We start from the raw sequence: 27,148 nt of genomic DNA on the forward strand, positions 1-27,148 counted from the left end.
ATTAGTGGGCCGTTTCACTATATATGAAATTGATTTGTTTTGGGGCGGGAAAATCAATATCACCATGCTGAAAAACCCACTGTTATATCGTTCCATGGCTTTGATGGAGTAGGGGGAAAAAATGAAGATATAAGAACAGAAGACAATGCTCAGATGCTGACACAGCTAGCATACAGTATATCGTTGCTATAGGGCAGAAACCTTGTATCTCCGTATTTCAATTCGGTCTGGTCTTTGGTTTGAGAGTGAAACAAAAGCTAAAGGTCCATTCAGATGGGCAGCGATTATAGCGCCTAGTAATTCATTTTCAATGAGACCTGCGGTTTTTTTGTATGCACGGAGAAGGGCGACAACGCAACATGTGCACGGTCATGTGCAATTGCCATGCGTGTGCTGTGCTGTGACTTTAGAGCTGTCCATTGTCCTGGATTCATATGCGAGTATCCAGAGCTGTCCATTGTCCTGGATTCATATGTGAGTATTCAGAGCTGTCCATGGTCCTGGATTCCTATATGCGTGTAAGAGCTGTCAATGTTCCGTTTGCGAGTATCCAGAGCTGTCCATGGTCCTGGATTCGTTTGCGAGTATCCAGAGCTATCCATAGTGCTGACGTTTGGCCTGAGCACCACATAGCTGTCCACGGTGCTGAAGGTTGATCTGGGGAATGGGCTATATGCAGCCAACACTTCCGCGTTCAGTTTGGGCTGCCGAAGCACTTCCGGTCGGCAGCCACTCATTCACTGTGAACGTACGGTCGTGATTTTGTAGGAATAAAGTTCGGTTCTTTAAACCACACTATTTCATTGTCTCCACCAGGCCGAAGGCATGGGGAGAGAGTATGTTTTGCACTCCGTCCGTGTGTGTGTGCGTGCGTGTTTCCGTCTGTCCGTCTTTCCTTCCTTCCTTCCGTCCGTCCGTTAACAGCTAAGCTCCGGTGGCGCTATAACAGGGTAATTCCTGTTTTACCTATAACTGCATCGATCTGTATACAACTTATGTGCACTCCCTTGAGGCCATGGAAAAACATTTTCCCTGCATCCCTCCACATCTGCCGGTTATAGCGCCACCATGAGGCCGATTTCTGCAAAACACATTGTTTATGTTAGTCGCACAGATTTCATCCAAATCTCACGCAAATCGGTACACATGATCTATGTAGTCATGTGATCAAGACGAGTCTGTTGGATTTCTAAGATTCTACACTGATTGGCTAAGATTGCCTTCCAAAGTTTTCAGGAGTGGCCCTTTTTGTACAAAATGCTGCACATGTCCTGCTCATCCAGAATTCTATCCTCAGAGATGCTATGAGTGATCTGGCTCGGCATTTCCTCAACAAAATGAAGAAAATTGTTGCAAAGAAACCCCACACATGTTTATGTTACTCCTAAACATTTTGCCAAATGTCACACACACTCCTATATCCTCCTGGTGGAGACCTATGCCCAGAATGGCACAGGTCCGCTTGCTATAAGCGACTTGGGGCTTGTTTTTCATTAAAGTTGCTTGAAAACATTGGTAGTTATAGTTGGCAGGAAAATGGTTGCTTATTTCTCTAACACAATCGGGCAACACCGTTTGTTACCGTTTGCTGTGTATAACAGCTGGAGAGACCGCTTCACAGAGGAAAAAGTCAGTCAGCCCAGGCCATGGCAGCTTATTCCATAGCTATACCATAGCCTGTATATTTGTGATCGTATTGAACTGTATTGTATTTTCACTGTGAGGTTCTATAAATGTATTTAATAGGTTTATTTGGCATAGTGACTTAATCTTCCATAGTCTTTCATTTGTTATTCATAATGCTTAATGTAAATCGCTCTGGATTAAGAGCGTCTGCTAAATGTAATCTATTATGATATGGTATAGCCTAAGCCTACAACTCCTCCCTAATGACCCAGGAATGTGAGACAGATTGGTTGTATGACTAACCCATGCTCTATATGTGACATTGTGAGTGACTTGAGATGTTTTGCCACATAACCTGAAGTTAAGTAACCTGAGAGTCCTATAGGCTATATAATACAAATTTCGGCACTTTGGCTATTTTACATATTAGACTATTCTGCCGTGAACCGGCACCACTAGAAGGACTGGTAGTATATAGCATCCTTCCGCAGCTGGAGAATAAGTAGGTGGAGAGACCGCTTTTTCATACAGTACATGTCTTGTCTTAGTGACGGGCCTATCAGATGTCTTGTCTTATTGACGGGCCTATCAGATGTCTTGTCTTATTGACAGGCCTATCAGAACACTGGTACATGTCTTGTCTTATTACGAAAAATGTTCGTCTACGAAAAATGTTCGTAGACGAAAAATGTTCTTGAAACGTTTTCATTTAGTTTCAGTCACATTTTAGTCACCTGGAATGTTTTAGTGTTTAGTTTAGTTTTAGTCGACTAAATATCATAAGATTTGTGTCGACCTAAATCTACAGGTGGTGATTTGGTCGACTAAAATGTGTTTTGGCGGGCCTTGACGCCGTCGTAATGACGACGAGTTGTGAGCTTGTAGATCTGCTATTTTCAGCAAATTACTTCTACTGGATCTCTTGTCCACTTCTAGTCCACTCCTAACATTTTAGTCTAGTTTATTTTTGTTGACAAAATATGTATATCATATTTAGTCATAGTTTCCGTCGACGAACATTTTTCGTCGGGCCTATCAGATGTCTTGTCTTATTGACGGGCCTATCAGATGTCTTGTCTTATTGACGGGCCTATCAGATGTCTTGTCTTATTGACGGGCCTATCAGAACACTGGTACATGTCTTGTCTTATTGACGGGCCTATCAGAACACTGGTACATGTCTTGTCTTATTGACGGGCCTATCAGAACACTGGTAGCATCAATGTACATGTATTGACGGGCCTATCAGATGTCTTGTCTTAGTGACGGGACTATCAGATGTCTTGTCTTATTGACGGGCCTATCAGAACACTGGTAGCATCAGAGTACATGTATTGACGGGCCTATCAGATGTCTTGTCTTATTGACGGGCCTATCGCCGCTTTTTTTCCCAGAAAACTGTCAGGATTCAGAAGACATTTGTAGAATATTTTTCTCAGGTCTAAATGGGTTAACCCATTTTGGGGCGGGAACCCCTTTTGCTGTTAGCATTATGTTATGCTTTAGCTATTGAAAAATAGCAGATCTATAAGCTCATAGCGCGCCACAGAGTGGCGCGCTATGAGCTTGTAGATCTGCTATATTTTTGAAAAAAATCGAAGAACGACTGACATAGAAACATAGCTTTTTCAGAAAACATTCATTTTCAAACAGACATTTTTTTAGAATCTGATCTCAGATCAGAATGCAGGGCTCGAAAATAGCGACCATTTTGGTCGCAAATGCACCTGAATTTTAATCTTTGCGATGTTATGCTTTAGCTATTGAAAAATAGCAGATCTATAAGCTCATAGCGCGCCACCAAGTGGCGCGCTATGAGCTTGTAGATCTGCTATTTTTGAAAAAAATCGAAGAACAACTGACATAGAAACATAGCTTTTTCAGAAAACTGTCATTTTCAAACAGACATTTTTTTAGAATCTGATCTCAGGTCAGAATGCAGGGCTCGAAAATAGCGACCATTTTGGTCGCAAATGCACCTTTGCGACCTAAAAATATATTTGGGAGCACCAGTGCCACTACAAATATTTACTGTGGTGCGCCTGGCTACAACGATCGATTATAGAAAAACGGGCGCTCTGAGCCGCTCTCTGACTGCTCCTGTCTGCTAGCTGCACTAGCACTTGATACTAACAAACCAACGTGTGGAGTGTGTAGTTAACTACTCTTTGACACAACGCTACGGGACAACGTTGAGCGCTGCATCGCTCACATTCCAGAGCGCCTCGGCTCGCAACTTCACCATGTGTCAGAAAGTACATTATTTCAAGCGTTCAGATTCAGAAAAGACCGGAGCCTCTAGCTCCGGAGGCGGACCGGCTCAGCTGTGTGTGTGTGTGTGTGTGCATGCGTGTGTGCGCGCACAGCCGCACACGCATGCAAGAGAGAGAGGGAAAGAGAGAGAGGAAGGGAGAGAGAATAGCAGACTTGTAAGTGTTTCTACATAGCAGCAGTATACTTTTACTTAAGTAAAACATTAGAGTAATTTACCACTGATTACCACTGATTAGAAGTGAGTAGGCATAGCTATAAATATAATGTATAAATATAATGTTTTACATCGAAATTATTTTACTGTAGCTTGCGGCACTCACCCAAGTTTAACTCAAACTTTCAGTACACATCTGAGTGCTGCGCACATTGACTGTAAACCTCAGCAGTTTGAGTAAACAATGGGTGAAATGGGATGGTTCCTCCTCAATTGTTGCAGTCCAGTCACTCCAGTGTGTCTGTCCACTCGTCTAGGTCGGAAAGACATTTCTACCTCATGTCATCATGTCAACGTTGCAACACAAATAATACAAACTATGAAAAGCTACGCCATCACATAATCAAATTAAATAGTGTCGTTTAAAGAACTGAACTGTATTCCTATACAAAATCACGACCGTACGGCTGCCGACCGGCTGCCGACCGGAAGCGTCTTGGCGGCTGCATATAGCCCATTGTACTGTAGGTGTAGTGTGGTGAAAGGAACGTGATCGGATCTGTGCACCGACATATAGTCCCAGTGTTCAGATCCATTTCCTGTTCCAGTTTCATCTCCCCGTAGCTGTGTTTTATAGGCTCAGCACAGGTTTGAACTGAAAACACAAATGACACCATATTTTCTCAAAATTATTATTCAAATCTGCAGCTGAGCCAATCAAATTAAGCTGTGGGACAACTTCTGAAAACGGGGATTGCAGTTATGCACACCGTGTTTTTTCATTTTGTCATCTAAAATGTTTGGAAAATCTCTCTCCTATCTTATTGCGACCGCAGGTATTGTCATCTCACTCTCACTGTATCCCCCCCTCCTCTCTCTGTGTGTGTGTGTGTGTGTCTCTCTGTGTCTTATCATGAGCGATAGCCTCACATCGTTAGAGCTGAGAGGGAGACACACACACACACACACACACACACACACACACACAGGTGGAGAGCGATGTGTAAAAGGAAAGAGGGAGAGAGATGAATGCTAGACGTTGACCCTGGAGTTGGCGTTAAGAGGAACACTAGGCAATGAGGGAGTGGGCCAATCAGAAGGGTCCCTGCACCCACATCACTCTCTGTCTGTCTGTCTGCTCTCTCTCCACTGGTACACTGTTATACTGTACATCAAATTAGTATCACCAGGCAGAATTACATTTGCTTCCACGTGAGCACATTTTCACCCGTATCGTTGCTCTCGGGTTGTGTAATGTTTTGTAAATGAACACATTAACTGCCAGGTATTAAGTAATTAGTGTGGTTGGGCAGCCAGACTATAGTAATTGCCACATCCTTCGAAAGCCTAAACGGGTTGTGCAAGGACGTGTCTTCTTTCCTTGCTGCTTCTTCTGATGGTGACCTTGGTGCTGCTGTGTATGTGTGTCTACATTATGTGTTTTATTGTATCATATATTTTTATCGCTGGTGTAAACCAAATTGCTTCTCTGAGACATTAAAGCTTTACCTTACTCAGGCCTGTCCATCTGGGCCGCTAGCAACTCCCAGGGTCCTAGGCGGTCGCAAAGTTCATGTATACGGTGGGTCGGCACTCGGCACGGGCCTTACCTTTCCCATGCTGTGCACTAAAGCTTTAGAGAGTGTGTGTACGTGCGTGCGTGCGCGCCTGGCCGGCCCTCACAAATAGCGGTTTTGGTTTCCACCCGACAGCAGCGATATGATATATGTGATATATATATTTCTCTACAGATGTATCTTTTGGCATTGCATGCCTCATGTCAGATAGGTGAGTGTAGAGGTAGAGGGACAGCACACCGAGGGCAGAGAGATGAGGAGAGACACAGTCAGGAAAATTAGATGACCGTCGCTCCATTCTAAATCGCCCAGGGCACTGCTTGGGCACCGAGGGCAGAAAGGCACTGGCAGCAGAAAAAAAGAAAGAAAAACGCTGACTGTGGGCCCCTTAATTGGCCTCAGCCTCCCCTGACTGTGGACCCCCACAGAGCATTAGATACGTACATGCATGTACATGTGGACCCCCAAGGAGCATTAGATACGTACGTACATGCATGTACATGTAGACCCCCCTTATGTGCCAGATACTGTATGTACACTATGAACCCCCACGGTGTGCCAGATATGTAAGTACATATTGTTGCTGTCTGGCAGAAACCTCCTATCTCCTTATTTTAACAGTTTGACTGAGGAATTCATTCATCACAATGCCCCGTTGACAACCTAGATACATCTGTCCGATGTAAAGTCTTAAAAGGTATTAACAACGCGAATTAAACAATGAAAACGTAACTTGTCATTGGGAGGGAAGCTGTTCTACAATCAATCTTCAATCTGCCTTTGCAATGCATATTACCCCATGCAGGCAGATTGAGTCTGGTGTCGCTCAGTTGTGGTGGGCGTATTTCGCAGACCAACAGCAGTGTAGGTCCAACTAGGGCCCAGTGTGCAAATATAGGGTGGGCTTACCAGGCTATAACCATAGAGTATTAAAAGGATAGAGACTGAACTGGTGCGAAGCTCCGCCCCCTCCGGTATTCATGTCAGTGGAAGTTGCTCAGTGGCGTTTTGAAGCACCCGGAAGGCTGCCGGAAGTACCGTCTATTTCCGCATTTTTTCGCTGATTCAGCATTTGGACACCAAATTTTGATGTCCAAATGCGGAAGTGCAGCTGGGCTTTAACATTGAGCGCTCGGTTGCACGGGGTTTCCTCGTCAAGAATCCACGGGTCCGCCTGCAGTCCTTCCTCTTACCACTAGGGCCCAGCGCTTCAACATTGGAGTGCTTAGCTGGCCCCTTGGCTATAACCAACCGGGGCCCAGTATGTGTGTGACGTAGCGGGCTGCGCTGCTCTGATTGGTTATAGGTCTAACCAATAGAGTCCGAGGGGAACCAGACTAATGGCCACGCAGTGATATTAGTATGGCTTCAATCCAGCAGACATGCTGGAACCACGGCAGTACGAAGGGAGACACTGCTGAGAAGAAATATCTTTTCGGCTTTTGTGGGGAATATAGGTGAGAGATTCGATGTGGGAAAAAAAAAAATAATTAAAAAGAGATGGATAAAGAAAAAAGCCAAGCGAAAACACAGCTGACAGCTGTCTCTAAAATATAAAGTGGGCAATTAGATTAATTGAGCCACCATGGCTGTATGAATATGAGACAAGCCTGTGTTGTGTGGCCGCTTTTGTATGGTCTCTGTTGAGTGGAAACCTCATATGTCCAGAACTGTTACTTCTCAGGATTCAAATTCTAAAGTAGACAAAGTAGCAGATCTACAAGTTCGAAACATGTCGAGGTTGCTGTTTTTGTTTTCATGCTTGACATTTGTGTGACGGTGTAAGTAGTGTTAATTTTACAAATACAAAAATGAAAAATCGAATGTACATGGAGATAAGAGGTTTCTGCCCTGGCAGCATCAATATGCCTTCTGGTTTCATGTGCTGTAAATAACATCTGGGGCTATTATTCACAGTATTTAATCAGGGTTTCCTAAATGCCACTCAAACTTGCTGAGAGTTTCCTCTTCAAACCTTTTCACACAGCTCTGGGTTTTTGCGATTATTGTATTTTATTATTAAAAAAAATTAACTAATAAAATAATCTTCATGTTTGATGTATTTGTCCTATATTGTAGTTGCCTTCTATATCTCCATATTTTAACCTCTGTGTTCTTCCATAAAATAATGCCCTCCATCATACTAAAGCAAACAAAACCAAAATAGTAGATGTTCGTGCCGCGTTTCAAGCTGTCTTTTAATATATTTGAATCCTGAAAAGTAATGAGTGTCGTTGCACTTTAGTGAGCAGAGTTGCGTGTTACATGTGCATAAAATAATAAATACATTTCCGTGACTGTTTATCTCATAGTAATTCATAGTAACTTAGATCCTTTCCACTTACATGTACCAAGAGCAATCATCGACGACTCTCCTGGCAGTTTTATATTATTATTATTGTTTTTTGTGTAAATTAACGCACACAAAGAAGAAAATCCGCTACTTTTGCTGTTATATTTTTATTTTTAATAGTGAAAAAAAATGTTTTGGACACGCAAGGTTTCCATCCGACAGTGGCGATATATATATATATTTTTATTTAACCTTTATTTAACCTGTAAAAACACATTGAGACTGCGTCTCTTTTACAAGTGAGAACTGCATGAAATTAATTCCTTACATGATTCTAACACTTTAAGTGGAAAAATTCTGAATATTCTTATCTCGCCCCGTATCTTTGAGGGTGCGCTATGACGTCCACAGACGTGCAAGGCACCTCTCGGTTCGAATCCTTATGACGGCCTCATGAGTCGTATGTAAAAATTGTGTTAATGTTGCAGTCGCCATGTCAGTTTCAGCGCGTGCATAGAGCGCTGTGCTATCATGTTGTTCTCCTTTGTCACAAGTGGTGTATATTTGTTTCTCTGGTTCGTTGCACTGTTGTATAATTCATACACTTCCATGGTAGAATTGTGTTGAGTGTTTTTGACAACCAGGGCTGCACTAAGCACTAAGCCATCCCGTTGCCACCCTGCTTTTTCAATGCAAGACGCCAACATGGCCGTCGTGTTGTTGGAACTAACGCCATAGAACTTTTTGCTGTAACTTGTAACGTAACTCTTTACATTTTCCCATTCAGGGCATCAGTATTATATCCATATCATTAGACTACAAACAAACCACAACTGGACCAGTGACATTAGGGAATATTTTACAATGTGTCTGAATTGGAAAATCTTATATTTTTTAAAACCTTTATTTTTTGAACTCCAAGGAACAGCAATGTCCGTGTCCGTGTGTTGGTCCGTGTGTTGTTCACCCACCTATGTGACGTTAATGAGCACCACACACACACACACACTTGCATTTACTAAACTGATTAGTAGTATGGTTAACCATTATATTTTTTTGTGAAAATAGCTGACCAGTTGTGATGTTCAAGTTTCACTCTTTTTTTGTAATTGTTCAATCATCGTAATCAAGACAAAGGTTTGAAATAATCATGATATTGTTTTGAAGTCGTATCGCCCAGCCCTACGATATGATTTATAGACCAATATTTTTAAATCTATTACTTGACAGACAGAGAGATGGTGCAAAGATCTATGAACTGGAGTGATATGATCCAAATGCTTGATATAATTAAGGCCTCTGTCAGACAGCTGCAGTTGATTGAGTACACACTGCTCCTTTTTAGTTTTTACCTTTTTAGAGAGATCTGTAAAACACTGTTACAGTCAAGTCAAGTCTCCAAATTCTGCTGAGACACAAGTCCTGTAATCCATGATATATTAAAGGTGATAGTAGGCTTACTTTGTAATTGTGTCAAGGTGGCAGTTGAAATTCAGGTCTGAGTTCTGCCTGGGGTTGTGTTTTCTGCTTCAGTCGGTAATGTTTTAATTCCTTGGCACCAAAAACTGTTACTTCAGTTTTGTCTTCATTTTATTGAAGACAATTGTGGCGCGGCCAATCGTTGATTTGTTCAATGCAATTACTCTGTGATTTTATTGGACCATAGTCCCCTGCATGGTGATGTGGTTATGTAAATGTGTGTCTTGTCTGCATCATTATGACTTTATGGTAACGCATTTAGTTGTTTTCCCTCATCTGAGCCAGTGGCAGCTTGCTCAACAGAAGATAGTGAATGTAGCCTTGGGGAACATGGCGTGCCATTTTTGTCCACTCAGATTTTGATTTGATTTGATTCATTGGACGTTATGATTAAATGACAACCATGTTACATTCTCAAGGAAACATCAAGGATAAAAACAAGTCAGTGACTTATTTCCATTGTGGTCCTTGGTCTGAGACAAACAAAACAAAACAACATAGAACAGGCATTTTTAGAATAAACAAAACACTCTAGAACTATAATACTAAAAGCTTTTCCTTGAAATGAAGATGACTGCTGATGCTGTATCGATACGGTATGCATTATCTGGGTGACGCAGTGCTGACAAACGTGCCTCTGTTTAAAGAGTGCCGCTCCTATATACAGGTTTAATGTTTGTTTTTAGTTCAATGTTTGTTTTAAACAGCTCCTATTTTGAAGGCATCCCGGCACCGATTGTGTTAAGTATGATTCAAACCACCATCGCTGAGCTCCAGTCTGAGACTGGAAATTGTGCCACTGTCTGTTTATAAGTGGATGTCATTGAAGACTCTTAGCTAGAGCACTCTCATTGCTGTTTTTAGCCCCGTTCCGGGAGACAGGTCATCCTGTAATCTCAGCAATGACAGCCTGTTTGACCCGAGTTTCAGCTCTTTTCTCGGCCCAGTTTGAGCCGACTTGCACGCCCGTCAGACGACTACAAAGAAGATGGCCTCAACAATGACACAGTCGCCGTGTGGAAGCGCAGTCTGGGAGCTAATTAAAACCTGTATAATAGGCACTTGACATAAGACAGCGTGTGGGAAGGGGAGGGAGAGACATAAATGGAGAGAGTGGAAAAGCAATGGAGCGAATGAGACCAACGGGTGAGAAAGAGGAAGGCAGACAGAGACAGAGAAAGCGTGTCTGGTGTCATACCATTTATCTTGTCGTGCAGAAGGACGGGGGTCATGCTAGCCCGCCTAGCCGGTCATAACAGCGCCTTCACCATGACAAATAAAACAAAAATAAATGGAATAAGGATCCGGGTAAATAAGTGTGTTTGAGAAGAGAGCAAGGGAAGAGACAATTGCCTCTTCAAGACCAGTCGTGTCACCATGACACTGCAAGAGAATCTCTCTCTCTCTCTCTCTCTTCTCTCTCTCCCTCCCCCCTATATCTCACTTGCATTCCGTTCCCTCTATTTTGGGGTCACATATTGGACTTCTCCTATCTGACGCTGTACCTCCCTTCATGAATACATTCATATCTCATTCGTTATGCTTTGACCGTGGCCGGGGGCTGTCAAAGCAACACCTAGGACAGATAGAGAGGAGTAAATGGGAAAGTGGAAGACGATAAAAGAAGTGAGGGGGATAAATACTGCACTGTGGTCTGTGTAAATACCAAAACACCGGAGAAGAAAGCGAGTAAACAGCATGGACATGTCACAAGATTGCGTCTGGATGCAACTTGCAATTTAGATAGCATGATATTTAGACCTGTGCTATTGGTTCTTGGTTTGCCTGTGATTCTAGTTTACTGACTACACTGTGGCTTTCTACTGTGCCTGGGTCCTCTTCCTATTTGTACCCTGGTCCTACACTGGTGTAGCTCTTAGTTGGAATTTACTTATTCTTTGTGCAACAAACATTACGGTAGTGCCCACCTCATATGAACAAATAGTTGCGTTACATTTGTAGACCCACAGTAATAGGATTCTGATTATAACCATATTAACAGCACTATGCACATGCCTCTGGCATAGTAGCTACATGTATGAAGCCCCAGCACAAGCTTTCAAAGTGAGGGCCAAATATAATGGAGAGAAAAAAGAAAACAAACAAGGATTGATAAGTGAGTAATTGAATAATAATGAAATAGCCAGTTTACAACGCGTCTCAATGCAACACCTTGTGAGCTTCTGGTTCAGCTATTTTCAATATTTAACAATATTTCGGACAAGTTGGGAACCCGGGACCCCTGGCTTATAGCCCCATTTGGTCAGTTTACAATTGTGTCATTATGTAATGGTAAATCGCCCATTCACACACACATTCATACACCATGGTGGACGAAACCATGCAAGTCACCAAGCTGCACATCGGGAGCAATTAGGGGTTCAGAGTCTTTGCTCTTAGTGTTGGTACAGTTAGGGACTATGTTTTTTTACTCAAACACTGAACCACTTTCATTTCTTTCTTACGAGAATAGCAGATACTTCACATGACACGTTATGAGCTCGTAGATCGACTACTCTTCGGGACACTCTTGTATGACTAAGTAGGGTGAAATATGGAGATACAGGGTTTCTTCCAAGGCAATGGAGCACAAATATAAAAGCTAACCAAGAACATGAATACCAGAAATGGAATCCTTCTAGCGCCGGATATCAGGTGAATCAGTAGCAGAATGTGTGGGTGTACGGTTGCAATCAGCCTCTCTCCTCCATGTTTGTTGATATTTATAGTTCGATTTTACGGTCGAAGAAAGTGACATTGATTGACATTCAGATTTTACAGGGGCCAGTGATGAGGTGCGCTCCTCTCCAAATGTTGGAACAATGTTGTACTCGAGGTTCCCAGAGCACAACAATACTAGAACAATTCAGACAGTGCTAAAACACGAGGCCGGGCTCTGGGACAAAAGAGAAGCTCCAACTTACGGAACATGGTAATATCCATTGAGTTTAATGGCCAGGTAGCCCCATCTTGAGAGGTTTTCAGCTAGTACTTTCAATGGTGTGACTTCACATTCTCTTTCTTTATACAGTTTATAGTCTTTCTGCACATTCTGTCCGGTAACAAATTGAGTTCAGAAATGATCAAAGTGTTCGTCTGATCTTCCAGATAAACTTAATCGTGATTCTGATAGTACAAGTAAAAGGTTCATTTTTGGCAGGCAGAGATAAGTAATGATTGAAGGTTTATGCATTATTAGCTATGAATTGATCTGAGCTTCATGGGACAAAAGCCACCGAGACAAATAATTAGTCATTAAACATAACTGGCCATTAATCGTTTATCTCTTCTTCGTCGCTTTAACTATCTCATGTCTTTTTGTCTTCCTTCCTTCCTCTCTTCCGCTCTTTCTTTCTTTCTTTCTTTCTTTCTTTCTTTCTTTCTGCCTCTCTCTCTCTCTCTCTCTCTCTCTCTCTCTCTCTCTCTCTCTCTCTCTCTCTCTCTATCTCTCTCTCTCTCTCTTTTTCTCTTTATATCTGTTTATGTCAATAGACCAACAATAATAAATAATATGTATTATCTTATATATTATTATCATATTATGATTTTTGAAGATGGATGACACAGATAATTAATTAACAAACAATCCAAACAGGATTGCGGTGGGATTGCTATTTCTGTGTTTTTTTTGTGTGAATTCGAGGCAGTATTATTTTCTTATATCTTTGTATTTGTCACATGTTGTCATGAAGTGGAGCTGTGCCTCCAGAAGTCCTTGACTGGCGATGAGAGCAGCCTGTCGTCTCTCAATGGCCAGGCTTGTTTATGCCTGGTCAGGCTGTGTGCTCTGAAGTCTGTATATTGTTGAGGTTTTTCTCTGTTTGTTATCAGTCACCATGGTCAAGGACTCTACCACGGTGTTACTGTCTATGCAGGTAGCATTGGATTTTGATTCAATCCATCAGCTTTCATAAATTTGTACGTTTGAGAACAATCCTGAGAAGTAACTGTAGATTTGTCATTCTCTCTCTCTCTCTCTCTCTCTCTCTCTCTCTCTCTCTCTCTCTCTCATATTAATTCCAGTCCAATTCAGTTCATATTCATTCAGGTTAAGCTTCATTGGCTTTAATGAACCGGAGGTGTGTTAGCAGCACAGCTGCCACTACCTTTGCCATTAGGCTACATGTGAATAAATGTTAGAAAACCATCAGTGAGTGTGAGGCTCCATGTGACATCCAGTAGATGTACTGTTTGTAACACTACTGTACATTAATGATGTGTTTTGACTCTATTTGTTGCATTAGAAAGTAGTCTGCATGTGGGTTGTATTGTTAGAATTGTTGAATAATATGAGGGTGTGTATATATTTTACATATTAGGCATGTCATTCGGGTAAAATAATCCTACATTACTACTTTTTTAATATAGCTTTAATAGCTCACAACACATCTTGTTACGACATGTTGTGAGCTTGTAGATCTGCTGTTTTTGCAATTTGTCTTACAAACGGTAAAGCGGTATGGCCAACCAGGAATGTGGAAGTGCCCTTCTGAAAGCCAAGACGTAAAAGGGTGACGCTCCGCCCCCCAAAAAAGTTGTATAAGTCGTTATTGTCAGTAGATGAGTATATATGAATGCTTTCTGTACCTCACAATAATAACAACGTCGATGAAAGCTGTCGTAGCTGAAACATGTCCGTTGTTGGTCTCGGTGAGGAGAATACAATAGTGAAAAGGACATTATGGAGTGCTGCTGACTTGTTTATCTTCTCGTTGTATTCTTTGGACCGTGCACCTAAAAACCCCACTCTCTGTTTGGATTGACTGATTGATTGAAATATTTATTAACAGTTTGTAGAATTACAGTGGAAAGGTTTGGTTTCTGTTTCTGGATCATTGCCAGGCATGCCTAGTGGTTGGAATATTAATGCAGGACGCCCAGCCGGTGCACTGTATTAATACGGCAAAATCTTAGTTACTGTGTGTGTGTGTGTGTGTGTGTGTGTGTGTGTGTGTGTGTGTGTGTGTGTGTGTGTGTGTGTGTTTCAGGCAGGCTAACGAGGAGTATCAGGTGCTGGCTAACTCGTGGCGCTACTCGTCTGCATTCTCCAACAAGCTGTTCTTCACTGTGGTCGACTACGATGAAGGAGCGGATGTCTTCCAACAGGTACAACTCTCTACCCTTCCTCTCTCAATAATTGTCAAGATCAAGTTTATTCCCAAGCTGGGCAATTCATTTTACAGCAGATAATAAAAGCTCTAAAATACAGTGAACAGTAAAACATACGAACAACAACAGACATACGTATACATTATCACAAGATACAGACCACTACCCTTAAATATAAAGTGCAACTAGAACCAAAGTGCACCAGTGCAACTACATCTATCCTCACCACCCACCCCTGAGATTAATGACCAAGTGAATAGAAAAAACGCAAATAAAAAGTATGCCATGACATCAATCTCTATTCCTTGAGCTTTTGTGCCTGTGGCTCCCCGGCTAGGAGGCATTGGGTCCCATTTGTATAGTCTTTGGTAATGACCCGACCGGGGATCGGACCCCAACCTCCCAGTCTCAGGGCGGACACTCTTAACCACAAGGTCACTGAGCTGTAACTCCAAAGGTGGGAGAGGAAAAATAAATATATATATATATATATATATATATATATATATATATATATATATATATATATATATAGTAGCCTACTGGGTTTGTATATTGTCAGAATCAGCTTGGTTTTGTGTTCGTTTAAAGGCTGAAGCTTCCAGAGCCTCTTCAGTGTACATATTTGATACCCACCTTTGGAGTTGCACACCATGGAAAGGTAACTACACAACCCAAACCTCTACCAAAGTAGTCTAGCCCTTTAATTAAGAAGCTGCAGGGGATGGCATTGGCGAGACACTTCCCTGTGAATTGCTTTAAAAATCAATGTTGTAATTTGTATGATTATCTCCAAAGCCTTGTCTGTACATTTTGTCAACTTTTCTTTCTACCAGCTTTGCTCTTTCTAAATTGCCCCTTGACATTTCAAATCAATCAGTGAAATCAGAGCCAGACAGATGCTTTTAAAGGATGTCCATGAAAACAAACCGATGTGCAGTACCTTTGTCTCCTTTCTTCCTCTCCCCTGCACATCTATTCTCTAAAGCTGTGCAGAGCTAGCTGCATAGTTCAACACATTATTGCATATAACATTCACATAGCTGGCAGAAACAATTTAGTCTTCTGACATCACCAAACTTGACCATTCTATGCAAGGCTACAATACACACATCATTGTATGACAGCTGGATCTTTATTTTTGAGTGGTGCAACCACTCCTACAACCAGCAATGTCCGTGCGTATGCAGCGTATCTATGTATCAGTGGCCGTCATGAGCATGAGTATGTGACTTATTAGTACCAGTAGGGGGCGCCAGAAACAGAGAAAGATAGTGATGTGCCTGCTGCCTGCTAATGAGAGAGAGAGGTAGGGGGGGGGGGGGGGGGGGGGGATTGCACCACTCAGTTCACACGGGTGTGATTTTTTCATGAATAATTCATTGTTTATTTAAATAGATTACGCCGTAAAATTCATTCTATATAAAGAGAGTTGGGCTGTTGACCAAAACTAAGAACATATCGTCTTATTAAAAATAGTTATGGCCCTGAATCTTATGCAACATAGCTAGAATCTGTCCAATATTATCACTTCCCGATGCTGAAACTCTGGTTCACGCTTTCATCACCTCAACAATAGGTAACTGCAATGCTCTTTTCTACGGTCTACCATCAATAGCAACAAACGGCCTTTGACTTCTACTAACAAGGAAAATCGATCACATCACACCCACACTCATAGAATTAGACTGGTTACCCATACAGGCCAGAGCCGACTTCAGGGTGCTGACCTTTGAAGCCCTAAATGGACTTGCTCCACCATACATGTCCAGCTTAATAAAAGCATACATCCCCCCACGACCTCTACGCTCCCAAGATGCTGGAAAACTCTCAATCACACATACCACAATATAATAAAGGTTGGGGCCAGAGTATTCACACATCGTGCCCCCTGTCTCTGGAATGGTCTCCCACAAGCCAACTCACTAGACATTTTTAAATCTAGACTTAAAACCCATCTTTTTCCCCTGCATTATGGTTCCCCTAGTTCACTGAAATTACTATATTCACCTTGCTCTGGCCTGTGGTTTTATAACCCTATGTAATATTAATCTTCTTTTTTTTTATATATATTTTTTATCCCACGATTTTGTAACCCATCTTTCACCCCTGTGTCAATCATCTAATGTGATCCTGGGCTCTACACACCCTCCACCAACCTAGTCCCCATATATGGGGGGACATGGGGAGAGCAACGGACTTTAACTCATGCTTCCTTCATGCCTGAGTGTCCAAGTTGCTCCTTTACACCTGACAGTCCAACCTGGAGTTTCCCTGGTTGGACGTAGCGCGTGGAAGGAACACGTTATTCCAACCAGTTCCTTTCCCCTCCATCAGGCGCTGTGACTAGGCAGCTGGGATTACTGCATGTTTTTTGTGAGGGTACCTATCCTAGGGGACACGGGGAGAACATGCAAACTCCACACAGAAAGACCCTTTCGCCAACCCCGCCTTCGGGTATGGGCACTGATGACGTGGAGGAGGAAACACACCGCCAGCACCCACAGCGTCCCGAGCGGGAATCGAACCCTAGCTGTGAGGCGACAGCACTACCAACTGTGTCACCGTGCCCCTTATTAATGGATCTTCTGAAAGCATTTTTACACTTATCTGTGATGATATAGCTGTGTTCTATCGCATGGTACTTACGTCAGCCATGCATTGCCGTCCCTGCTATATCCACAGAAGTTCCCGTCGTAAGTTTGTCTTCTCTCAGTCCTGACAAAACAGGAAAGGGCGCACACCAGTGTTGGTGAGGTGCTGGCCTAAGGCAGTAAATAAGTAAAAATTAGAAAAAGGCTTCACACACATAGCCACGATGCTGTATATTTATTATTATCCAACGTTTCGACCTAGGAGGTCTTCTTCAACCCTTTGGGTAAACTGAAACTTATGTCACACAAAATGTATCCAAAAGTCAAAGATCCTTTTGTGCACAGTTACATTCTAGGACCTTACCATTGGTACTCCTGAGGAGGACAGAATTAGTTTAGTGTGATTTGGAAGAAATCAAAAATGAAATTAATTTTTGGTTCCACTATATGAATTAAGCCATTTATTATTTTATAAAATGTCAACTATTTGTGTTAACTTTTTTTTGTTTTGTTAGATGATTATGAAAAAAGAGTTTTTATTTCATTGTATTGAACACCTATGCAATATTGATGCAGTGATTTATATGTTGTGTCCTGTAAGTCCAGGTGGGCCGGGCATGACTCATAAATAAATAATCTATCTAATAGAAGGCTTTCTAAAAACATAATACAATATAAGAAGTTGGAGGGACCGATGGTTAGTTTAATCTGTATTATGTAGTAGGGGGATCCCTGCTGCATCCACACTTAATGTATCACCTCCCAAGGGGCCATCGGCCTGAAAAACGTTGAAGACTATATGTTGATGTAAACGGTGGGTTTTATAGCCCTCTCCCAAGGACTTTACAGTGTGCCATTCACACACACTCAGGTTATTTATTTCTCTCTCCCTCTCTTGGCATTTATGAGCAGATTTAGATAGACGTCACACTGCTTTCATTGTCTTATTGTTTTAGTTTACTACACAGGGAGTTCACTGGAGAATCACTGTGTGCGTGCGTGCCCATTTCTCACCTATCCATCCAAAGGAGAGAGGTGACTGCTTCACTTTAATGAAGAGAGAGAGATGTCTCTCCTCTCTTATGGAGACAAATAACACAGGAAAAACAGCTGATTTGCATGTTACGGATGTGGATAATTACCGGGAAAATTGGGTTTTGAGGTTAATTCACCCTTTTTCAAATCCCGCCCATGGTTCTGCCCCTCTTCGCACCCATTGGTTGTCGTTTCATGGTTGGACAAAAATCCTCTCCATCCACTAACATTGAAATAACAGGTTTTTCAGTTGCTTCGTATTGATAATCTGTGCATTCAATTCTTATTTTAAACTTTGTGTCAGTAAAAAGGAACATCACAGGTGCAGCATGGTGACTGGGCATATCATGTTTGTTTTTAGTTTTTTCCAAAAATGATGTTTTAGCAAATTCAACATAAACTAGGCGGAACCAGGGCGGAACAAGGCGGAAGAGTCTGCTGGTTAGTCAGTCAGAGACCTGACAAAGGGTGTGCATGAGAGAGAGAGAGAGGAGGTGGAGAGTGGTGACTGTATATTGGCAAGAAGAAGAAGGAGGACATTTCAGATTCATGTAGTCTTGAATTGTGTGTGTGTGTGTGTGTGTGTGTGTGTGTGTGTGTGTGTGTGTGTGTGTGTGTGTGTGTGTGTGTGTGTGTGTGTGTCCGTGCGCGCGTCTGATTGTTAGACTGTGCGTGTGTGTCAATAAAAGACAGCGAAATGCCCTGAGGCAGAGAGACAGATTACATAGGAAGGTGGTAACTAACCGTTGAAGTGTGTCTTTTGTGTCCATTCATCATCCCTAATGGCCAGCACCGCACACACACACGCATGCCTCCCAGTGGAGAGGAGAACATGTCAGATGACCTCCATGTGGCTGCTGTGTTTACTCCTCCTTATGTGTTCCTACTCCCTACCTAGATCCTCCAGAAAAATTCAATAGCTTGTCAATTTTTGCCTACATCACAACTTTTCTTCGCATATTTCGCAACTTCTCACATATTTCACTGTGTAAAATCACATAAAACCCATCATATTTCACAACTTTTTGCGTATTTTGGAACTTTTCCCATCTCGCATATTTTGCAACTTTCTGTCTTTTCCACAACTTCACTGCGTAAAATCACCTAAAAACCCTGCATAGTTAATTGAAAATTCAAGGATTTTAGCCTGCCTAGTCAAGGTGTGCATTTTATCTGGAGGTTTTACCTTACCTGCACTTCTCCTTATGTGTCCAATGTCCATACTGCCTACATCCACTCCTCCTGTTACTGCAGTCCGTCTATTCTACACGCTGGCTATTTCTGGCCTATGATTTGGTCTTTAGCCACTTACACCCTGCATATTCTGGGGGGAACATCCTTGTCACCATGCATTGTGAGCGGCTAGTTTTGGTGAAGAGATAATTATGGTGTATAGTAGATCAGTGGTTCCCAAAAGAGAAATGCCCAGGATGCAGTGAAACAAGATGTGGCGCTTCTGCTATTTTCACTACTTAAGTATGAGGTTGCCCTCATTTGCATCGAGATAAATCATGTAGTACAATTTAATTTTCACATCAATTTTCACACCAATGATTAAAACAAAACGGAAACGTTTCACTAGTGTATGAGACAACACACGTTTAAAAGCAGTTGCAGACACTCTTGGGTAGGTCTGCAATCAAATATTTAACGTGTGTTATTGGAGATCTTTAATTCAAGTTGTAGGTCATTCCAAGTCGTTGGGGCATTAAAACAAAATGCTGTTTTCCCCCTGTCCGGTGTTTACTTTGGGGACCTTTAGTGTGAGCCAGTCACTGGAGCGTGAAACCAGCTCTGTTCCTGTAAAATAAAATGCCAATCTTTCGCCTTAGCCGGTTAGACAATTCCAACCCACTGTTTGTGAAACAGTGGTGTACTGTAGACCACTCCTGGTTCTCAATCTTTGGGCCGGGACCCACTGGTGGGCCGCGAGGATATTGCAAGCGGCTAGAACACAAATAAACGCATGCTTTGACGTTATTATTATTATTTTTTCTCCTCAAAGCGCCATCCCTTCAATAGTTAGGGTCCATTGAAAATACACGGAAGAGGAGCAACACAGAAGCCGAGAAAAGGGCATTTCAGAAAATCCGGTGTACAAGAATACAATTGTAACTTTCAAGCCAGGCAAGACCAGAGGCTTTAAAGTGGTTATGGGCTTTATCCCATTCAGACCTGTGGACGATTCTAAGAATATGTCTTCTAAATCCTATGTTTCTATGTCAGTGGTTCTCAACCTTTTCCATGTCAAGGACCCCCGGAATTATCTGTATTTGACCCCCCCCCCCCCCCCCCCCCAGAAACAAAGATTTGAGTGAAAAATGTTTGCTGGGAAAGAATATATATATTCAAAGAGTTGCGCAACATTTTCACGATTTTTCAAAAACAGCAGATCTACAAGCTCACGGCCGTGCTATGAGCTTGCACATCTGCTATTTTTCAATAGGTAAAGTATAACATAATGCTTAAAACACCAAAAGGGGTTCCCGTCCAGATTGGGATATACTCGTGGAGAGCCACAAACTCCTGTGTTGCCACTGCACCTCCCATGTGAACGCACACAGGCAAAGCACTCAGTGAGTAAACGGCAGGCAATTTTCGCCTGCTTCAGCTGTGTCAAATCATTGACCAGCCTGCCGCGGGGAACACAATTGTTCCTAGCATCAATGGACTCCCTTGACAGTTTTTTATTTTTTTTTACCAGTGGTTTTTGCAACTATAGGCATATCTACCTAACCTGAACATTTTAACCCAATACCCAAAAGAGAGATTAGACATTTGCCTGGGACCCAAACTAGTGGAAATACCAGCTATATACAAGTTCACAATCTGATATTTTCACTACTTTTATTTATTAGTGGGGATTCTTAGATTTATTTTATTCATGAAATAGATCTACTTTAGAATTGTTTTCAATTGATGAAAAGTTGAATGTATAATGTACATATATATTTATTCATGTATAGTAGGATAACATGGGTCGCATCTAACAAGGGTCCGGATCCACTGTTTGGGAAACAACAATATGTTGCTCATGCTTGTCGCTCCACCTGTCAGTTTGAAACTAACATGATGTCTGTCTGTCTGTCTGTCTGTCTGTCTGTCTGTCTGTCTGTCTGTCTGTCTAGTTGAATATGAACAGTGCTCCCACCTTCATGCATTTCCCGGCTAAGGGGAAGCCGAAGCGGGCTGACACGTTCGACCTGCAAAGGATCGGCTTTGCATCTGAACAACTGGCCAAGTGGATCGCAGACCGCACTGATGTGCAGGTACGTGCACACACAATTGCATGCATGCCATTGCATGTGCATACACACACTCACATACGCACGCACACATGCACCAGCTACCGGGCGCAGAAATGAGGCCGTTCACTGGAGCAGTGAATTCCAGGAATTAAATAAACATCCAGCTAACATTCCTGAACTCCAATTCCAGAGGTGTGATACTTTTGAAGTCAAACTCTGAGCATTAGCATTCAACAGAGCTTCCTGTTGGAGGGAGAACAACACAGAGCACTTAGCCTAAGTGCTAGCTTTCAGACACCTCGATGTGACTTTGGAGGTAAAACATGGAACCAAACAGGAAAAGATAGAGAAGGCGGTTGAATGTTAAGAAAACCAAAACGAAAAAAAAAAAAAAAGAGCAAGGACACGCAAGGAACGCAAACACAAAGACAAGCACCGAAGCGCCAGAACAGGAGACTATATAGCCTTCGATTGAGTGCCTCTCGTTGCTGGAATTACAAAGAGAACACGGCAGAAAGCTGAGTATGAATGAGATCAATGGATCTATATCAATCATTAGTTCTATGAGTTCTGTCCCCCATTATGGGGCATAGTATTGAGCGGCCTCTAAAAACACTGGGCCAGACGACTTTGCATGAGGCGCCCGCAATGTCTCTGAAATATGGCCAGCCATTACTTATCTAGAGAAATGTTAGGTATTTTTGCTCTTCGTTTCTTTTAATGGCTTTAACCTCTCTCTCTCTCTCTCTCTCTCTCTCTCTCTCTCTCTCTCTCTCTCTCTCCAATTTACGATTTAGCCATTTAGCATGCAGACACTCTTATCCAGAGTGACTTACAATAAGCAAGGCGATCACATACATCAAGTGCAGAGAGACAGTGCAGTGCCTCAGTAAAGTACATGCACAGTTTCACAGCGATCGGTCCAACAGTGATGGGGGACCCCTGGTATTGATGCTTTTCTATCTATAAAAGCATTGGCAAAATCATTCTGTCTGAAGACTTCCTTGGCACAGAGCAAGACTGCTGCTCGCTTAGGGCCCCCGACAAAAACGCCACGACGCACGGGCAGCCTAAAGGAACCTATAGCGCTGCACAGCCCTGTCCTCCAACCTCGATCTTCCCCGCATTACACACGCCAAACATTCTAACAATAATCTTAATTAAATAAATTTGCGTCAAAAACAACTCATCTCAAACAGTGGGTCAAAGAGGTTCTCTCCATGATTCCTCAAGAAAAACGAAGGTACAACCGTAGAGGTTCTAAAGATAGATACATTATGACTTGGACCTTTCATGGAGTTTGAGGAAAGTATACCTTTCACTTAAATACACTTGTACAGATTGTTACCTTACACCAAATCTGACATTGGGTGACCTCTGGTTAGAGGCCCTCAGTAAGTAGACAGTTGGATATAGAGCAATGTACTGTTTAACTGAATGATGGATACAATGTATTTAACCTAGATACCATACCCTGATGGGAAATGCTGTTTTACTTTTTTCTTTTCTTTTTTTTCTTTATTTTTCTTTTTTTTTACTATGTTCATTAGTACTTTCAATACTAGTTTACTAATTCATTTTACTGTCTTGTACTGTATGTCTTTGTCGGATACAGCAAAATGTGCATGTATGTATGTTTATTCATTGCTGCATCAATTAAAAATAAAATAAAGCGTTAAAAATAAAAAATAAACTCATCTCCCCGTAAATCACGTGTCACCAGTGTCACCAGGCAAAACTGGAACCCATACTACAGCTACTCTTCGTCAGTCGACGGAGAAAAGGGCCACACGCACGCACACACACTGCTACTGTCTGTAGACTAGACCGGTGCGGGGCGCGTGTGTGCGTGTGTGTGTGTGTGTGTCTGTGTGGCTCTTTTCTCCCTTCATCTTTTATTTATTTCCTCTCATCTCTCTCTTTCTAATGCAACTCAGTACAAAGTGGCTCTATTGGCGTGCCTGCCTGCAAATTGAAACATATCACAATGCTATCACCCCACTATAACAATACGCCACATTGATTCAACTCGTTTGATACGACATAACAGCGCTATGTTAAAATGAATGGATCTACAAGCTTATAACGGCATGTAGCATCACCATGCGACATCTGTAGATCAGATCATATCACACTATAATGAACAGTGCTTTTATTTTTCCACCCTACTGTATTTACTCATGTCTTTTCCCTCTCATTTTCTGCACCAGGGCCCATTCACTTACATCATCTCAAAAGCATACGCGGCCCTCCCCTCTGGCACTTAACACGGCAGCCACTCCATCAAGATATATATTCTTTTCAAGGTTTTATAGAAAAGACAAACTTTTGACATGATTTTGTACAGTATGTGCAATAAAATCATAGTGTTTTGCCAATTATTTGGGGGCCCACTTCTAGCGTTAGCGGTCCACCAGTGTCGCCTGTCCACAGGTTGACCTTGATCAGTGGTTTTCAACCAGTGGTCCTCGAGGGGGTTCCAGGTGGTCCCCAGCTAAAAATATGGAGAGTTGGTAACCAAATGGACCCTTATTAGATATGTATCCCTTATATTCCTATATGCATTAATTTATGGGGGGAAAAAAAGACAAAAATAGAGATAAGAGGTTTCTGCCTGACAGCAACAAAATGTATTACTCTCAGCCAATAGCAACAATGGCAGCAGGCACCATGCATGCCCAATGCCCATCCTGGCATAATCACTGTCACTCACACACACACACACACCACACTCACAGACAGACACACACTCACAGACAGACACACACACACACACACACACACACACACACGCACACGCACACGCACACCACACTCACAGACAGACAGACAGACACACACGCACACGGACACCACACTCACAGACACTAGGTCTCTTTTGGAACATTAACTGTTCTTTTCACTAACAGACCCGACATGGTCACAATTTGGCTTACTAGTTGGCTTAAAATAGTCGGGAACACACAGATGTGTGTGTGTGTGTGTGTGTGTGTGTGTGTGTGTGTGCACGTACACGGCCAAAATGTTGGTTTATAGTGGGTGATAAAAGAGTCGGTGTGCTAGCATGAAATGATGGACGTAACAAGGCATAACCATCTGTACGTGCGTGCGTCCCAGGAAAATAAATTACTCTGAACTTTGAATCCTTCCACATGGAAACGGTAAAAACAGGGGCTGAGGAAGAGTCGAAATGGTGTCCTTTTCAAACAACTACATGTGTTTTCTTAAACAAACAACAAATGCATGCCGCTGGATTCTGACAGAAATACAAAGACATCACACACAGCTCAATACGCTTGTGGAAGTTCACCCCTTGGCACATTGGTCTCTCTCTCTCTCGCTTGCTCTCTCTCTCTCTCTCTCTCTTTCTCTCTCTCTCTCTCTCTTGTGTTGGATAGATAGTTCCTCCGAGTTTGTACACCTTTGTGTCAAACGAGCAAAAAGGCCATGTACCATTCAGCACTGCATGGGGAAGGTGGGTGGTGGTCTTTGGGTCACCATTCAGCACTGCATGGGGAAGGTGGGTGGTGGTCGTGAGGTCAAACACTACATATCTTCACACGAACAAAGGGAGCCTATACCAACGCACCTCAAGCCTGAAACAGCTGATCCGGTGCTTCACAGGTACAAGGACATAAGTTGCAGAAGACTGGAGCAGCACGGACATTTAGAGCCTTTCTTAGGTGCCAAGTATACAAAAACGACTACATATCTTCCTTCTGATCAACATCTTGCTTCTCGCCTGAGCTTTTATCTTCTGCCCTGTTATTTCCATTTACTTCCTACTGACTTCTGACTTAGGCTCATTTCTATGTGATTTTTTTCTGTGTGTGTATTTTTTTCTCCGTGTTTTCTCACCTTGAATCTCTCTATTCGAGGTGTTCCCAAACCTTTTCAGCTCAAGACTCAGGAGAGAAAAATATATGCAATTGTATACCGGTATTTAATATGCAATTGCGCGTCAATAATGGCCCCCTCTCCATTGATTATCCCACTTATTAAACGGCTACTAAAGATATTAATACATTGACCCACAAGTAACTCACCCACTCTCAGTGGGAAGAAAGAACTGGCAACCTCCCACCAGCTACAACGATGGAGTTAAAGGCTAGTGAGGCACTACCCCCTGGAGCAGACTCAACCTACGCGTTGTGGAAATGCTTAAATAGATTAAGATCTGGTGTTGGGCGAGCAAAAGTCACTCTCGCAAAATGGGGACTTTCAAATGACGAGGACATTGTGTGTGACTGTGGCACTGAGCCGCAGACCATGCAGCACCTCCTCACATGCCCCCTGCTGGAACATCCCTACACATCATCGGACTTGGCAGAGTTTAATGAGAAGGGACAGCAATGTGTTCAGCTGTGGCTGAACCGGATCTAGCCAAGTGTTGTAACTGACTGTCTTGTGGACACGACAAGAAGAAGAAGAACAAAACAAAGGATTGAATTGCTTACAGTAATAAAAGCATTCCATAAATGTTATGCCACCCGTGTGAAGGGAGGGGCGCTCTTATCATCTTATCTTATGTGTTACCCAATGTTTGTGTTTACACAAACACTCATTCCGAATGTCAGATCCGGGTGTTCCGTCCTCCTAACTACCTCATTGTTAATGTCAGATCCGGGTGTTCCGTCCTCCTAACTACCTCATTGTTAATGTCAGATCCGGGTGTTCCGTCCTCCTAACTACCTCATTGTTATTGTCAGATCCGGGTGTTCCGTCCTCCTAACTACCTCATTGTTAATGTCAGATCCGGGTGTTCCGTCCTCCTAACTACTCGGGGACCATAGCTCTGGCTCTGCTGGTGTCCCTGGTGGGAGGCCTGCTGTACCTGAGGAGGAACAACCTGGAGTTCATCTACAACAAGACTGGATGGGCCATGGCTGCACTGGTAGGACACGCACACACACATGTACAATATGTACGTACACACGCACACGTGCGCACACACGCACACACACAATATGCACATGCACGCACGTATGTACGCAGGACTGGAACAAGTACTCACGTTTCTTACTTAGCCCATTAAGACATGAGGCCAATAATACAAATGCATTCTAAATCGGTAGTTTTCACACTTTCAAGATTTTAATGGGTTAAATAAAAGTATCAATGCCGCAATGTAGAAATAGCCTACTTTGTTAAATAAACAAAAGCCTGGTTTTCAAATTTCACTTAAGTAAAAGTATAAATGTATAGTTTTATACACACACACTGAGCTTATAGAACATTTTTATTTAGATTTTTGACTTTGTTGAAACATGAAATTAACATCCATTTCCTTCATAGGCAAGTCTAATATACTATAGTATGAAATATTAAATACGTTTAATATTTATGGATGTTATAAGGGCTTAATGGAAACTATAGCCCTCTCCGTCAGTCATTTATATTCAAATAAGCTTCATTGGCACTACAGTGGAAATGTAATTATGTGTTCTTAAAGCTTCGATCCGGGACCTATTTTGAGATTTGTTTCAAATTGTATTTACTGTTTAATTTACATTTTATTTCATCTGCGTGCACCTTCCTTTATACCTCTCTTTCTCCCTGTCTCTATCTCTATCTCTCTCTCTCAGTGTGTGGTGTTTGCTATGACGTCAGGTCAGATGTGGAACCACATCAGAGGTCCTCCGTACGCCCACAAGAACCCCCAGAACGGACAAGTGGTAGGTCTCTCTCTCTCTCTCTCTCTCTCTCTCTCTCTCTCTCTCTCTCTCTCTCTCTCAATTCAAATCAAATATACTTTATTG

At 42.4% G+C, this 27,148-nt stretch overlaps 1 protein-coding gene across 2 annotated transcripts in view; it reads left to right on the forward strand.

The window, feature by feature from the left end:
• The window catches only part of tusc3 (tumor suppressor candidate 3), a 118,224-nt gene that overhangs the window by 47,914 nt on the left and 43,162 nt on the right, over window positions 1–27,148 (forward strand). For both annotated transcript variants that reach the window (XM_080759140.1, XM_080759141.1), the window contains exons 3-6: window positions 14,392–14,509; window positions 21,270–21,410; window positions 26,143–26,283; window positions 26,975–27,064. In XM_080759140.1, coding sequence (XP_080615266.1) covers window positions 14,392–14,509; window positions 21,270–21,410; window positions 26,143–26,283; window positions 26,975–27,064 — 490 coding nt within the window. The remainder of the gene's footprint in view (window positions 1–14,391; window positions 14,510–21,269; window positions 21,411–26,142; window positions 26,284–26,974; window positions 27,065–27,148) is intronic.

This window comes from Protomyctophum bolini (assembly GCF_963924005.1).
Source record: "Protomyctophum bolini genome assembly, chromosome: 3".
In the NCBI taxonomy this organism is placed as follows: Eukaryota; Metazoa; Chordata; class Actinopteri; order Myctophiformes; family Myctophidae; genus Protomyctophum; species Protomyctophum bolini.